The 15,928-nt window shown below is 39.5% G+C and overlaps 1 protein-coding gene across 1 annotated transcript in view; it reads left to right on the forward strand.

Annotated features, from left to right (window-relative positions):
- The first annotated feature begins 6,213 nt into the window (after positions 1–6,213).
- The window catches only part of Kcnh8 (potassium voltage-gated channel subfamily H member 8), a 347,812-nt gene continuing 338,097 nt past the window's right edge, over positions 6,214–15,928 (forward strand). The window contains exon 1 of the mRNA XM_076868474.1: positions 6,214–6,289. Within this exon, the coding sequence (XP_076724589.1) occupies positions 6,214–6,289 (76 nt within the window). The remainder of the gene's footprint in view (positions 6,290–15,928) is intronic.

Below are 15,928 nucleotides of genomic sequence, written 5' to 3' on the forward strand. Positions count from 1 at the left end.
AGGAAAAGTTTCAGTGGGACTGACATTGAAAATAATTTTGTGTCATGAATTTAACTGGTGAGGAAAGTTAGCAAGTGTGAGATGGGAGATGGTCATTTGAGATAGACTAACAGTGTGCTCAAAATAAATGGATAACAGAAAGAGAAGATAACACATTATGGGAACTTCCTCTAATGCAACATATATCAAGTGCAAGGTGTTGTAGGAGTTAGATTGCTACATGAGTACCACATGAGGCTAGAGGGCCATGTGGGAGACAGGCCTTGAATTGCTTTACTGACAGGTAATGTAGTTGTGCTTTTCCCACAGAGATATACAGAGTTCAAAGAAAGAGTTACATAATTATATTATAGAAAAAAAAAAAACCCTCATGCTGGCTGCAACAGGAAGGGTGAACTGAAGAAGAATGGTTTTGTAACAGGAAGACCAGCTAAGAAAAATACTCTTAATAAGAAATAATGAGTGCATCAACTAAAAGGATGACTGGAGAAAATGGAGAAAGCACAGTCAGGTCCTACATATTTGAAGATGCTAGAGGTGACAGATATTAGTAAGAGATTATTTATTAGAGTTTAAAGAGAGGATATCCAGATGGTTTCCCAGATTACAGTTTGATTATAGCTCATGGTAAATCATGAATGACAAATTGGGGGAAAGTGAGAAATAGATGCTGGAGTGAAGGCAACAAAGAAAGATGTGAGCTGTTCTTTGTTGGTTTTTACAATTATTATTCAAGTTGTACCATCAGCTATAGAATCTAGCAAATGGGCTCAAGGTTCTCCCCTCTCAGGAGATCTCCCTGATAATGCAAGGTTCAAGTTGGATCTTCTGCAAAGCAGACAAGAGAGGACTAGATGTCAAGGAAAGAGCGTGTGAAGGATAAGGAATGGGCTACAGAGTAGGCAGGGTCTTCAGACTGTGATGCCAGGCTGACACCTGGGAAGGAGAGACATGGAACAGTGGGCAGGATGAGCAGTAGACCAAGAAAGTTGACAAAATCGTTTTTAACCTAATGGGGAATCCCTGAGCAAAGATCAACTGTTAGTAGAATTCCCCCATTGGATAGGAATAACCAAGCTTTAATATTGGCATCATGTTTAGTCATTGATGGGGAGCAATCTCGGAAGAACATGGCTCAGTATGACTGTGCTCCAGATTCAAGTTTGTGGCAGCTGTAGGCTGTCACCAGCAACACACTTCTTAGGAAGTTCTCTTGAAATGAGATTTGAGTGGTATGCTTCCACCATCACAACATGTCAGTTTTTGAATGTTCCAGAACTATTTTTCCCTGATCCGAATGGTTAGATTGTATTTTACTATGTCTTTAAAATTAGTATGGCTATGTGACTTATTTGGCCATTAGTTTTCAAGTTTAAGTTCCAGATAATTGTTATCCCACTAAGGGAAACACATTTTGAGCAGAATTTCCATCAATCTGGGTCCCAATAATGAGCAGAGGTCCTTGCCAACTCATGTGAGAAATAGCATCATTGTAATAAGCCATGGAATACCATTTTTAGTGAAGAGTAACCTGGATTATCTTGAGACTATAGCTTTGGAGGTTTTGCCAATGCAGTAATTCTAGTTTTGATACACAATGGGTAACAGGTGTAGTGACCATACCCCTGAAATCCACCTTGGACATTAGAGCAGGACAATTCAAAAGCATTAGTCAAATATATTAATAAACTTGAGCTACTAGAGGCATTTACATTTTTTTTAAAATTAATTTTTATTGTAGGTTGTTCAAAACATTGAGCCATTTACATTTAGAAAGAAAAGCTGGCAAACCATAGTTCCTAACAGGATATTAATACATAAGTAAAACCCACACAATGTAACAATCAGTTGTCCATATTTATTGTGCATAAACAACTTTGTGTTAGATGCATTAGAGTACAAAAAGAAATAGATAATAGTCCTTTATATCATATGCCACACATTAAGGGTTTCAAAGGCTTTTCACAATTTTTTATGAAATAGGTAGGGAAAGTATTAACACAGTCTTATAGATAAGAAAACAGTAACCCACAAAGATTGAATGACTTTACCAAAGACACATGAAGGTCAAAAGGGGATAAGTATTAGAGACAAAACCAGCGCTTGACACGGTAGAGTAGGTGTTCTCTTATATCAATATGTAAATTAAATTTTTTTTCCATATCTTGAGGGCTTAAATTAACAACAATTTATTGTCACATTTTAATTATACATAATAGTGGTTTAAATGTGATATATTCATATATGCACACAGCATAATTTGGTCAATTTCATTCCCTTGTACTACCCTTTTCCATTTTCTCCCCATCTTCTACAGGACATCCCTCCTTGCCCCACATTTTTTTCCTTTTTTTCTCTCTAGCTTCCACATATAAGAGAAAACATAGATCCTTGACTTCCTGAGTCTGGCTTATTTCACTTAAAATTATATTCTCCAGTTACATCTGTACCCCCACAAATGACAAAATTTCATTCTTCTATGTGGCTAAATAAACTCCACTGCATATATATACCACATTTTCCTTATTCATGTATCTTTTGAGGGATATTTCTGCTGGTTCCATAACTTGGCAGTTGTGAATTGTGCTGCTATAATCATGAGTATGCATTTATTTCTATAGGATTCTGACTTTTGTTATTTGGGGTAAATACCAAGGAGTGGTATACCTGGGTCATATGGTGGTTCCATTCCTAGTCTTTTGAGGAAACTTCATATTGGTTTTTATAGTGGTTGTATTAATTTACAGTTCCACTAATGGCATACAAGTTATCCTTATCTCCCACACGCTATCATTTGTTTGTATTCTTTTTAAAAAAACATTTTTTAATATTTATTTTTTAGTTATAGGTGGGCATAATATACTTATTTTATTTTTTATGTGATGATGAGGTTTGAACCCAGTGCCTCATGCATGGTAGGCAAGCACTCTACCTCTGAGCCACAACCCCAGCCCTCATTTATTTGTATTCTTAATGATTATAAGGGCTAAAATTCTTGTTGCTAGAATAAATTTATGAATATTTTCAAGGCCTACAGTCAAATACATGTACATCAATAAGGTGTTTGCAGCTGTATCACACACTGGCTGAATACTGTAGGCAGGAAGTGGACCCACAGACCAGAAACTTTCAAGCAGTCACAGGGAGTCCTGAAGCCCTTTTCAGTCCCAGCATCAAGTGTTGGGGAGACATTCAACATTAAAGAAAATAATGAAAATAATAATTGCTTTATCCATGGCTTATATTTCTTAAGTGACTTTAATGTATATTTGTCTCTCTTGTGCCTTGTATTTCTCTATAAGGAATTATAGAATTGAACCATACCTTGTACTCATAAATCTGTTTGTGGAAACATACAGAGTAAGTGAAAATTGATTTTTAATCAAATTTTCAATTTGATTTTCAAAATCAAATCCATACTATTGCAAGGCAATGCCTTTTGAAACTCAAAATACTAAAAAAAAAAGATGTGTAGATTTTAAAATATTACCCCCCAATTCTTTGATACATCTTCCATTGAGAGAATAGATTTTTATCTGTAATAAAATGAGTCCGGATTCTTTTAGTTAATCGGTGGAGATTTCCTTTAAGGACATGAGATTTGGGGCTGCTGATAGGGAAAAATCCTGCCTCTCCTGGTGACTCTTTCTTGGTCTTTGATTTCAAGGTGACAAACAGGATTTAGTATGCTTAAACTCCCATGGGCGTCGTATTTTAATGGAGTAGTTTGGCCTCACACAGGGTGGGAACATTTAGGAGGAACATTAGGATCCAGGACTTGAATCTCAACTTAGGGCAGGACTCTTGTCTTGCCTAACACAGTCCCTGTCTTATAGTGAGGGCTGAAGGACAGACTAAGACAGTGAATGACAAATGCCAGGCTTCTTTTGCCACGAAAACGAGGTTTTCTTTTGTTTTCCCATTCTCAAGCCCCTCTGTAGCTTGTTAATAGAAAGCGGTTTCCTGCATTAGGCAACCATGGATCAGACCCACAAGGATAGTTTTTACATACACACACACAGCCCTATAGTGCAAATTTTATGAGCCCAGGCCGTGGCTTACAACTAATAAATTTCATGCTGAACTTCAAGCCACTTATCGCTTTCACATCGACAGAGGCAGCTGGGTTTTCTTGCACGCGATGCGCCACCCAAGCAGAAGCAGGGACTCCCTCATCTTTCTTTCCTTGGCTCCGCCCAAGAGGGAGCAAAAGGAGACACCGCAGTTGCGCTCAGCTCGCCGCGTGGGGGACACCCGTAGGAGCTCGGGTTTCCACAAAGCACAGCTGGCACAGGACACACAAAAAAATTGTGGTGAGAATGGGGACTGACCCGCTGCCTGGAGCAGGGGCTTACTGGGAAAGAGACCCCACGTCAAGGGCGTCACCACGGTATGACCGCCCACTCAGGAATCCCGGCCCCTCCCGGGCGCGCCCCCGCCCCACGCGCAGCGCGCCACTGCCGGATCTTGAATTTCAACACAAAGGGAATCCTCGGCCGCAGGAAGTGCATCACCAGAAAGGGGGACCAGAGGCGGGGAGAGGGGGATGCCTCTTTCTCTCTCCACCCCCGCCCTCCGGGAGCCCCGGGCAGTGGTGACGAAACCTGCAGGGTCCCTTCATCCCCGCCCCAGGAACCCGAAGAATTCAAAGAAAGAGCGTCCTCCCCACCTCCCACTCCCCACCTTGCCCGAGTCTCGGGCGGCGGGGATGTGAGCTGCTACTTGCAAAGACTCAGACACCTGTTCGCTTTTTCCCTTCTTTCCTTCCGGGTGCACGAGCACCTGGGCTAACGTTTATTTTTCTATCCGTGGGTTCTCAACTTTCCTTTCACACCTCTTTTCCTTTTTAAGATTTTCCGTAGAATCCATCTCTGGGTATTCCCCTCCACTTCCCGCAGGGCCGAGCCGCAGATTTGGGCGGCTTTTCTAGGCGTAAAATTAGTAAAGAGGGAGTCCCCGCGTCAGTAAGAGGGAGAATGGCCGAGAGACCACTTTCGTTTTCTAAGACACCTGCGGTTCCTGGAGCTAGGCCAGGCTTTCTTCTTGGAGGTGTCAGTCTGGCGGGCAGCTTTGTTATTGGAGAGGGGCGGGGAGGAAAACGGTTAGGGGATTTGTATTGAAGCTGTTTGCAAGGGAACCTTACTTTTTTAACTTATGTGGTATTTTGCAAATCAGTAAAATAGCAAACTTTTCTAGAAATGCTTTATTCACATTTCACTGAAGAGTGAAAAACCATCCATTGTCCATTTAAGCCCCCGCCCTCTTTACTGTGGGATGGGGTGGGGAGCCCAAAGGTATTTGGAAGAAGGTGATTGAAACACCACTTTTTGAAGCTCAAGGAGAGACTGAAAACCCCCTGATTTTTGGGCCAATTCCCAGGGTTAAAAAGACCCTTGTGACTAGGAAATGGGGCGCGCGACTAACTTGGAGCTGCCCTACTCCTGTCGCGGGAACTCGAAATGGCAGGTGCACCGGAAGGGGGCCACCTCACCCCCCCCCCCGGGTGTCCTTGGCTGCCTCTGCTCCCTTGGACACCACTGGGGGGCCTCCCCCTCCCAAGTTCTAGGCGGAGGCCTGTTACCTGCCCGGACCTGTCTCCTCCCCTTCAACAATAGTACAGCCACGGGACTCGTCTCCCAGGGAGAGGGCCAGAGCGGGAACAAAGGGGTCTTTGTTTCCTGGCTTCTGGGGGGGGGGGGTGGGAGTCGCGCACGCTTCCTAACGCCCCTTGGAGACCCGGAGGCTCAACGACACAGCTTCCCCCAGATCAGGCGCAGTCCTCCACGACCCTACAACCTTAGGTCAGGGCGCGGCGCCCTGGACCGTCGCGTGCTTTTTCCGGGAGGGCGAGGTGGGGGACAGGCACCGCGCGGCGGCGCCTGGCGGGCACAGTAGCCCGCGGAGGGACGGTGGGGGGGTTTCGGCAGCTGGCGGAGGTGGAGGGGGCGGGAGAGGGAGCCTGCGCCAGGCTGAGCCTGGAGGTGCGGGGCGGGCTCGGAGAGCGCTCGCGGGGCTGCTCTTGCGAGGGCAGCAGCGGCTGGAACTCGCTCTCTCTCTCCTTCCATCCTCCTTCTTCCCTTGATCGGCCCCATCACCAAGCCAGGCCCCCCTCCCTTGCCGTCATCACGTCCCCCTTCTCCCTTCTTGGCACTTTCCTTCCCTACCATCCTTCTGGACAAACTTTGATGGAGAATTTCACACCACGCTGGAAAAATGCCGGTTATGAAAGGATTACTGGCGCCCCAGAACACCTTCCTCGACACCATCGCCACCCGTTTTGACGGAACACGTAAGTCTTACACTTCAATGAGTTGCATGATATTTTCGGAGAATGATTTTTTTTTTCCTTCTACATACTTTCGCTACCACCTTTCTTTTTGCACCAGAACAATGAATTTCCTTCTGTTCTTGGCAAGGTGTCTTTTGTGAGCAGATTTTTTTTTTCTCCCCTCTCCGGTGATTCAGTATAGTATTAACAGTTTGGATTGGTGTAGTGGGTTCTCTTGACTTCCTGGGTTTGTAAGGCTGTAAAACAGCCTAAAGAAACACCGACGCCCGTATTCCCTGTGGGACCTGCATTTTTGATACAATGTTAGGGAATTGGTTATAATTCTACGCGGTGAAAATTGGGATATTGTGCAATTTATCTTTCTAGAGTTTCTCGGCTCCTGAGGTTGGAGAGTCTGGAGTGTTCTTTCCTGGAGCTTCATTCCGAGAGGTTTATGAGCTTGACATGATTTCCCATCTGAGTTTTAAGAAGTGCAGACTAGAATCAAGATTGCCAAGTGTGAGCTTTCGGTAGACTTCTAAGTGTTGTGAGTTTGTCAGAATCTTCATTCCTGATTTTTAGCTAGAGTAGCATACCTCTTGATCCTGAAATTGGCTTAACTGAGTGAGACTAATCAGGAAGGAGTAGCTGGATATTATAAAGCCTGATCTGATTATAAGAGAAAGTTTCAACATTTTGTTGAGTTTAAATATTACTGGATATTTGTCTTGTTTAGATTGGCGTGGAAAAAAAAAAAAGAAAAAGAAAACAAAAATAGATCTGATGCTGGGGGGATGTTTGGAAACTGTTCGGAATCTGCAAGTGGTTCTCTTTCAGGACCACGGTCAGGTCCCCTCTCTCTTTCCCAGGCTTCTGAAACTGTGAACTTGAGCCTGGGGAATCTTCCCAGTAGGCTTTAGCCCCTAAACAGGAGTCTGTACTACCACCCCTAAAAATGCCCTGAGTTGCTTCCACGATTATATCTACCTTTCTCCTAGCTTGTACAGCTTCTGTATGCTTCTCTCCGCCCCCCCCCACACACTTTTTTTTTTTTTTTTTTTTGGTCTGTTATACAAGACTCATTTAAACTCACTTATTCTAACAGCTTTTTTTTTTAGTGGTTCAAGTTCCATTGTTTTTACTAGGACTGTGCATTTCTTAGAGCTGATATGAGAGAATGCATCTAATTCCATTTCCACTCCAGTAGTCTAGATACGTTCTCCTTTGGGTTGTGAAGCAAGTCTTGGATTTCTATGCTTTTGGAATTGTTGGACAAGTTTATATGAGAGAAAAATGAAACACTTTGATTTTGTTCGGTTTTTATTTTTGACATTCAGTCTAATCATGGTTGGTGTGGATATTTGGTTAATTCTTCCAGTGTTTTTATCTTTATGTTTATTTATGCATTGCCTTTCTTTTTATATTCTACTTGTGTCAGACAGTAAGAGTGAAGTTAGCAAAACTGTTAGATGTATTGCTTCTTCAGTTAATAATAATAAAAAGAATTGTAGAAAAAGTTCACATACCTTGTCACTACCACTACCATCATCACCCAAGCACCACGAATATTATCACTGCTGTGCTTAACCATGCACAGTTACATGTATTACTATTTAAAACTTGAGAAAATATCAATTTTATGTGGATATTGGTTCTTAAAATTGAACTTGTAAAAATAAGAGGCTCTGAACATTGATCCTGAATGCATCTCAAGAAAATGAGGTAATTAGAAAATGATAATTGCTTATCTCATTGTCACTTAAAGTTGAATGGAGTACAATGTGTATTGAATCATCCCAGCAGAGCCCTGGGAATTACTGCTGAGATACATTTAGATATCAATTGCTAATGAAAGAGGCTTTAGATCATCAGTGTGTGGATATCTTGTCCTCTTTCTGACTCTCACTATAACATAACAGGAGGCATGTAGGGAGAGAGATGTGTATGTGTGAATCACTCTTTTTCTATTTTAGCTATGCATTAATGTTAATATATAGGAAGTCAGGCATTTCAAATCCTTATTTAAGAAGACCAGCATCACATATCAATCTTTAACATAACAACAACAACAAAAAAAAAAACACTAAAACTCTATGGGAAGGAGACCAGGCTTGGTTTGTGCTCCATAGAATCTGGAGAATTCCTAGAGGGACACAGTTTGTATGAAATCCAACAATCAGTGAAGTAGATTTCAAAGTAATGAGAAAAATAAAGGTTGATTTTGGCAAGATTTTGTTTACAACGTTTAATGAATATCTCTCCTCCCAAGAAGTCTACTCAAAATAATAGTATTTTCTCATTTGTATTTTTTTTTTTTAATTGCAGGATGACTTGAATAATCTGAAACTTAGAGAAAAGAACTTAAGCAAAATTTTAGCAATCATGGGCATATCATTTCTCCAGCTAGATTAGTTTATCTAATTATGACATCTTTTCTTATTGACATGATTTTATTATGCATGTTTACTATCTCTGAAGCTCTTTTACTATGATTATTCTTTTTCTCTTGATTTTTAAGTAGCAGTTCTTTTGTTTTTGTCAGATAAAACTATTTGCAAATTTTAAACTCTCTTCATGCTCAACATAGATTGTGTTTACTTGGTCTACTTCCTGCTTTATTTATGAGGTACATTTTATAGTCATGCTTATTTCTTTTTAAAATCTTATTTTGTACACTTTTAATGAAAAATTTAAGAGAGCAAACAATATTCCTGGCTAACCTAACCAATTAGTAGTATTATTATTAGCTTTACTGATTTACTATCAAATGGAAAATAATAAAACAATTTAAGACATCATCTAAAAATCCTCCCAGGAAAAATAAACATGTGATTATATTAAAGCCTGTAGTATAATCTTTCTAATTTATCAGTTGAGATAGTATCACAGAGCAACATAAAAGAAGTTAATATATCTTATCACCTAGTGACACTTTGTGGATTTACATAATAGGATATTCTTTCCTTTTAATATTTATGAAGTAAGCTTTTAGGATTGAAAGACAATTGTGGACCATTACATAAAACTATTTTTCCCTGATATATAATACAATTTGTTAATATTATTGAAAAACATAAATATTTTATATGTAACATTATCACTAAAATATGTTCTTCTAGTTTGTGTTTAATTGAAGTATAATGTCACAGAAAAACTAAGAATCTTTTAAATGTAGAATATTTCCTCATGTAGGGGGGAGAAAGTAAACCCAATGGATTTCTCCAATACATTATGTGTAACAACACTTCTCATTTGAGACACTCTAAAACACACACACACACACACACACACACAGAGGTCACTCCTACATAGCTTTTTAAAAAACATGTTTGACACATGAAAAAAAAATTTTTAAAGAGTACACTTTTGTAAGTATTAATCTATATGAAGGGAAAGTATAATAATAAAACACATAAGTACATATTTGAAAAAAATAGTTCTTTAGTACAAACATTTGTCATAGGACACTTTTTGAGAAAAAACCCACACTTTTCTTTTTTGGAGGATATTAAACTTTCAGAAGAAAGTGTCCATTTTCAAGCATAATGGTGCATTAGCCTACATTTCCTGGCCATATCAAAATTTAGCCTTCTTCTCCTTTGGGGTTACTAAGACAAGATTTAAGTTTTAAAGAAAGTTTGTAACCCAATGTACTACATCAAGGAAATACCAGTTAAAATATTCAAAGTGATAGTAGTTTAGAAACTCTTTGCATATATATTATGTACTCTTGCATAACCTTTTCAAAAGGGTCTGAGGAAATTTGTTAATGTTAAAATGCACATTTACAGAAGCCATGGTAGTTTTTCTTTTCATCTTTGTACTTTTATTAAGGTAGATAAATCTCTTAATATTAGAAGCATAGGAAGGATTATGTACCCAATTCAGGAAGAAGAAGAAAGAATAAGGTGGGACAACAGAATTCTTTCTATGTCTTAGCTAGTTATGGTTTGAAGTATGTCATCCAAGATGTTTAGCCAGTGAAAATAATGAGCTCTATGGGTCTGTGTGTAAAAGGCTATTGCATAAGTATATTCAGGGAACTACCTAGCACTGCATTGGTATCACCCACCAGTGAAAGTTTATGAAGACTTTTTGTTGTTTACAGGCTATATTGTTCCTATTTTTTTTATGTTTAGGAATTACGTTCCAATATTAGTATTCTATTTCTGTATAATAAATTTCATAAACTTCATGGTTTGTTATCTTATCTTCTCTGTAGGTCAGGTATCCAAGCCTGGATCAAATGGGTATTATCTACAGATCCCCATGAGACTGTATAAAAATTGTCAGATGGGACTGTGGTCTCATCTGAGGCCCAAGGTCTTCTTCCAACCCTGCATGGTTGTTGGCAGAGTTGCAGGTTTTTGATTGATGTCCCTGTTTTCTTGCCAGCTGTCTGCCAGGGAATTTCTCAGCCATTAGAGCCTTTCCCCAGATTTTACTATATGGCATCCCCCCTACACTCATAGACTAGAACAGCTTACTTCTTTGAGACTAGTGGGGAGTGTCTAAAAGAGAGGGGGTGTCTCTCTTTTAGAAGTTTACGTAAGTCATCCCTACTCAAGTTAATCTCCCTTTTGATGAACTCAAAGTCAATTCATTATGAATCTTAATTACATCCTTAACCTCTGCTATATTCGTCATATCCACATGTTCTCTGCATACTCAGTGAGGGAAGAGATTGCACAGGGTGTACACACAAGGAGGTGGAAATCTAGGGAGCTGTCATAGACTTCTTTCTGCCTCCCTTGCTGTCTCCTAGCATTGTTGTACTATCATGGAAAGCCTAATGCTCTCACACTTGTTCTTCTATGAAGCAGATTTTTGAGCACATTCTGTAATCAGTATGCAGAATGCTCTGCTGAGTTTACGTCTGAAATCTTTGGGAACATAAGGCCCCACTTACTGCAGGGTTTTCCTTCACATCTGGTGATGGCATATGTGTAAACCTAGCCTAGGATATTTTCAGTCTGCTGTGCTGTCATTCATTCTTCTTTCTCTGATCTAGATGAAATATGGGAGATACAGGAATATTTTCGGAGTATTAATCTCAGCCTGTTTTCAGTTAAGGAAGGTTGGGGAAGTCTGTTGGTCTATGTACAGATACTTTGGATTCCACTGGATGAGGAGTCCAAGGATGGTGGTACCTGTGAAGAAATGCACCCAAGGCAGGTCCCTGCACTTCAAGGTGACTGTGTCTGACTCCTTAATTGTATTAATCAGGATTGTTTCTGAGCCAACCATGTGGACTCATCTGAAACTACTTTTTCTTGTTCCTCATGCTTCTGACAATGTTTCAGATTTAAGAAACTTCCCACTATGCACTCCTGCTTTAAGGTCAGCTGTGTTAAACTAAATTATGTTTGTTTGTTTAAATTTAAACTTTGCTCCAAGTAGGTATACTGTTATTTTACTATTACTCTCTTGACTTTGTAGATGAATTCTTACCCTACAAAGGACTTACCATAGGGGCTGTCATAACTTTACTGCAATGAACAAAGTATTTGATTTATAAGAACTGGATTTATGCCTTAATTAGTGTGTTCCTTTGATGATATGCAAATACTAAAAAAAATTGTTTAGTCTTTAAAAAATAACACCAGATAATTTTGTTTTGACATCATCAGATAGATAAAATGGATACCTAATATGTTAAGAATAGAAATCATGCCCAAAATTCTAGGCATTAGAATTTGGCATTACCTTCAGACCAAAGGCCGGGGCATAAGACCTCCTCTTGCCAATTAACCCATCAAAGAACACAAGCCCTTTGCATAAGTATGTTGAGGGCCCAGAATTACATGTGTCTGATATATCTCAAACTCAACATAATCCTGGGAGGGGGGACATTTTCTTTGGAGAAAAGTATTCTTCTTCATTCTATCATTCCCTCAACTCTATTTAATGAACACAGACTATATGCAAAGCCAGTATATTAGGATTTGGGGATACGTCAAGCTTATCTTTTTCTCAAAGGGGACAATGAAATATAATATAGATTTCCAGTAAGAGCAATTCAGGAGGTCCAAGAGAGGGCTGTGTACATTGCAATGAGGGAGGAATAATTTCTGTGGGGGAATGGTCTGGGAGATCTTCATATAGAAAATGAATTTTGAGTTGTCTTATATATTACAGACCAAGAACAACATTTCATTTCCTGTTCCAGTTTCTGCAACACTTGGCATTGAGACTTTTAAGGACCTTCAAGGAAAATACATATTTTAGAGTGTATTAAGGGAACAAGGTAAAGGCAAAAGGACAATGGAAACTTGTCAGGGCAGATGTAAAAAGTCTTTTTGAAAAAAAAATGGTGCATGTTAATTTTTCAGAGTGGTGGGTATCATTATGGCATATTCATACATTCACCTAACAATTTAACCAGTTTTACTCCCCATTACCTCCCCTTGTCCTTCCCACCTCCCTTCCACTTATCCCCTTTCTTAACCCCAGTGGTTACCCTTCTACTTTCATGAGAGCACTTTCTTCTTTTTTGCCCTCTAGCTTCTACAGATGAGAGAAAACACACAGTCCCTGTCTTTCTGAGTCTGGCTTATTTTGCTTAGCATGATGCTCTCTTGTTCCATCCATTTTCCTGCAAATGGCATAATTTTTCTCTTCTTTATGGCTGAATAAAACTCCATTGTATCATCTGTTGAGAAACCCCTAGGATAATTCCATGACTTGGCTTGTGCTGTGATAAACATGTGTTTGTGTGTGTCTATAAAGTATGCTGACTTGAACTCTTTTGGATAAATACTGAGGAGTAGAATACCTGGATCATATGGTAGCTCCATTTTTAGTATTATGAGGAACATCCATACTGATTTCCACAGTGGCTGTGCTAATTTACATTCACAGCAACAGTATACGGGGGCTTCCTTTTCCCCATGTTCTCATAGTATTTATTGTGTGTGTGTGTGTGTGTGTGTGTGTGTGTGTGTGTGTGTGTTTTGGTAATGGGGATCAAAATCATGGGGACTCAACCACTGAACCACATTCCCCAGACCTATTTTGTATTTTATGTAGAGACAGGGTCTCACTGAATTGCTTAGTGCCATGCTGTTGCTGAGGCTGGCTTTGAACTCCAGCTCCTCCTGACTAAGCCTCCTGAACTGCTGGGATTACAGGCTTGCACCACCATACCTGGCTGTTATTTGTATTCTTGATGATTGCCATTATGACTGGAGTGAGACAGAATCTCAAGATAATTTTGATTTGCATTTTCCTGGTGTTTAAAGGGGTTGAATATTTTCTCATGTAAATGTTGGCCACTGTTTGTACTTCCTCTTTCGAGAAGTGTTTGTTTAGTCTATCCACCTATTTATTAAATAGGCTACTTGTGTTTTAGGTTGTTGAGCTTTCTTGAGCTCTTCATATATTCTGGATATTAATTCTCTGTAGGAATAGTAGCTGGAAAACGTTTTCTCCCAGGATTTTTCTCCCCATGTTTCTTCATGTTGTTAATTGTATTCTTTGCCATGCAGAAGCTTTTTAATTTGATATCACTAAGTTTATCATCCTTGGTTTTCCTTCCTGAGCTATTAAAGTCCTATTCAGTGAGTTGTTGCATAGTTTCTGGTTTTATAACTAAGTTTTTGATCCATTTTGAATTGACTTTTGTGCAGAGTGAGAGACAGGGATCTAATTTCACTCTTCTATGTATGGATGTCCAGTTTTCCCAGCACCATTTGTTAAAGAGGCTGTCTTTTTTCCAATGTATCGTTTTAGGCACTTTTTCAAGAATCAGATGTGTGGATTTGTCTCTGCATCGTCTATTCTATTCCATTGATCTTCATGTCTGTTTTTTAGGCCAGTCCCATGCTGTTTTCATTACTGTGGCTCTCAAGTATAATTTGAAATTGGTATTGTAATCCCTCCAGCATTGTTCTTGCTTAGGATAGCTTTGGCAATTCTGGGTCTTTTGTAGTTGGTCTTTAAATCCAGAGTGATTTGTCATATTAAGCCATCAGACAACCTTGTCATGCTAAGTATTATGCCACTTAGGCCTGGTTTAAAAACTGTCAAAACTCTCAACATTCCCATGTTCTATACTTTTAAACATAATACAGAAGAAATGTTGACCTAGAGAGTTAAGTTGTTCCTGCTTACAAACTCCTCTAATAATACTTATACATGGACATGAGTCCCATACAATGCAGTGGAATTGTTGTGTTCATTTTCTTAGGAATGTCTATTTTTTGCCAGGGAGTTAATTTTCTCTTAGGAAAATATTGATTTCTCATCACATAGCTGACTGTCCTTCTCCAGGGCTTTTCACCCCTGCATTTTACCATAGAATTAGGTTCTGTGGTGAAGAAAAAGAATTGAGGCTGTCCTAGAATTGAGGCTGTCCTACAAGTTGATAGGAGAAATGCCACCAGCAAAAGGCATGGAATTACAACTGCTGCAAAGAAAATAAAGTTCACCCTGGCAATGTGTGTTTGCTGATATCATCTAAATACTAAGTTCTAATCCATTTTTGGTTTAGTGAAGCCTACAAACAAAATAGATGATTCTTCAACTTTACCTACGGCATAGTCCAAATTTAGCAACTGAAGCAAATGAAGAGCTTTCTCAGTAATTTAAACAGTCAAATATTCTTGGTTTATAAGTTCTCTGGAAGATGTATTTTGCTTTCTTTCATAGTTGTTAATGCAGCTATCTATCTCTCTTAACCCTTCAAAATTCACATGTATCCAGATGAACAAATAATCTCTTCTAGCCTATCAAACCTATTTGTCTTTTTTTTTTTTTTCTTTCTGGCCCGTGGCATCAGCACCCACCCAATTCTTTAAGCTAGAAATATGAATCCGTCTTTGACTGCCCACACATCCTATTGGTTATCAAATCCTTGATATTTTGAGGCAGAAATGCCCTAATTTGGATCTTCATTGCTTCTACTTTAATTTGGATCCTTTCTTTCTTTTCTCCACAAATGCAAGCCAACTCTAACTAGACCCCTAGAGCCATTGGTCCTTTCTGGCACTCCCACACCATCAGTTTCCATTGTCTGGAGAGTGATTTCTTGTAAGAAGCAATATGAAAAGTTAGTCATGTAACTTTCCTGCTTAAAGTTATGCATTGACTCCCTGCTGCCTGTTGGATAAAGTCCACAGTTCTTACTGTCATCCGACCCCAAGATGATTCCAAGGTGGTGGACATATTCATTCTAAATCCCCCGTCCATTCATGCCTCTGGGACTCCATGTTACCTTGAGAGAAAGATGATTTTTGTTCTTCAGATGCCTTTTGATCTAGAAAGTTCCCTTTGTGAGGCGCCAAGTAAAGTTGGGTGACATTTCCTCTGTGTTTTCACACGACCTTGTTCATCCCAAGCATTAGCTCTTACATGTGCTGCCATTATAGTCTTCCATCTTTCAATAAGGAGCTCTTTGAAACTCCTTTTTTTGTGTGTTTTTTTTCTTTTTAAATTTTAATCAATTTATTTATTCTAATTTGTTATATATGACAGCAGAATGCATTTCAATTCATAGTACACAAGTAGAGCACAATTTTTCGTGTCTTTGGTTGTACACAAAGTAGAGTCACACCATGCATGCAAACATACGTGTACCTAGGGTAATGATGCCCACCTCATTTCACTATCTTTCCCACGCCCATGCCCCTTCTCTTCCCCCTCTTCTCCTTTGCCCTATCT

Source organism: Callospermophilus lateralis, chromosome 1 (genome assembly GCF_048772815.1).
Source record: "Callospermophilus lateralis isolate mCalLat2 chromosome 1, mCalLat2.hap1, whole genome shotgun sequence".
Taxonomy (NCBI): Eukaryota; Metazoa; Chordata; class Mammalia; order Rodentia; family Sciuridae; genus Callospermophilus; species Callospermophilus lateralis.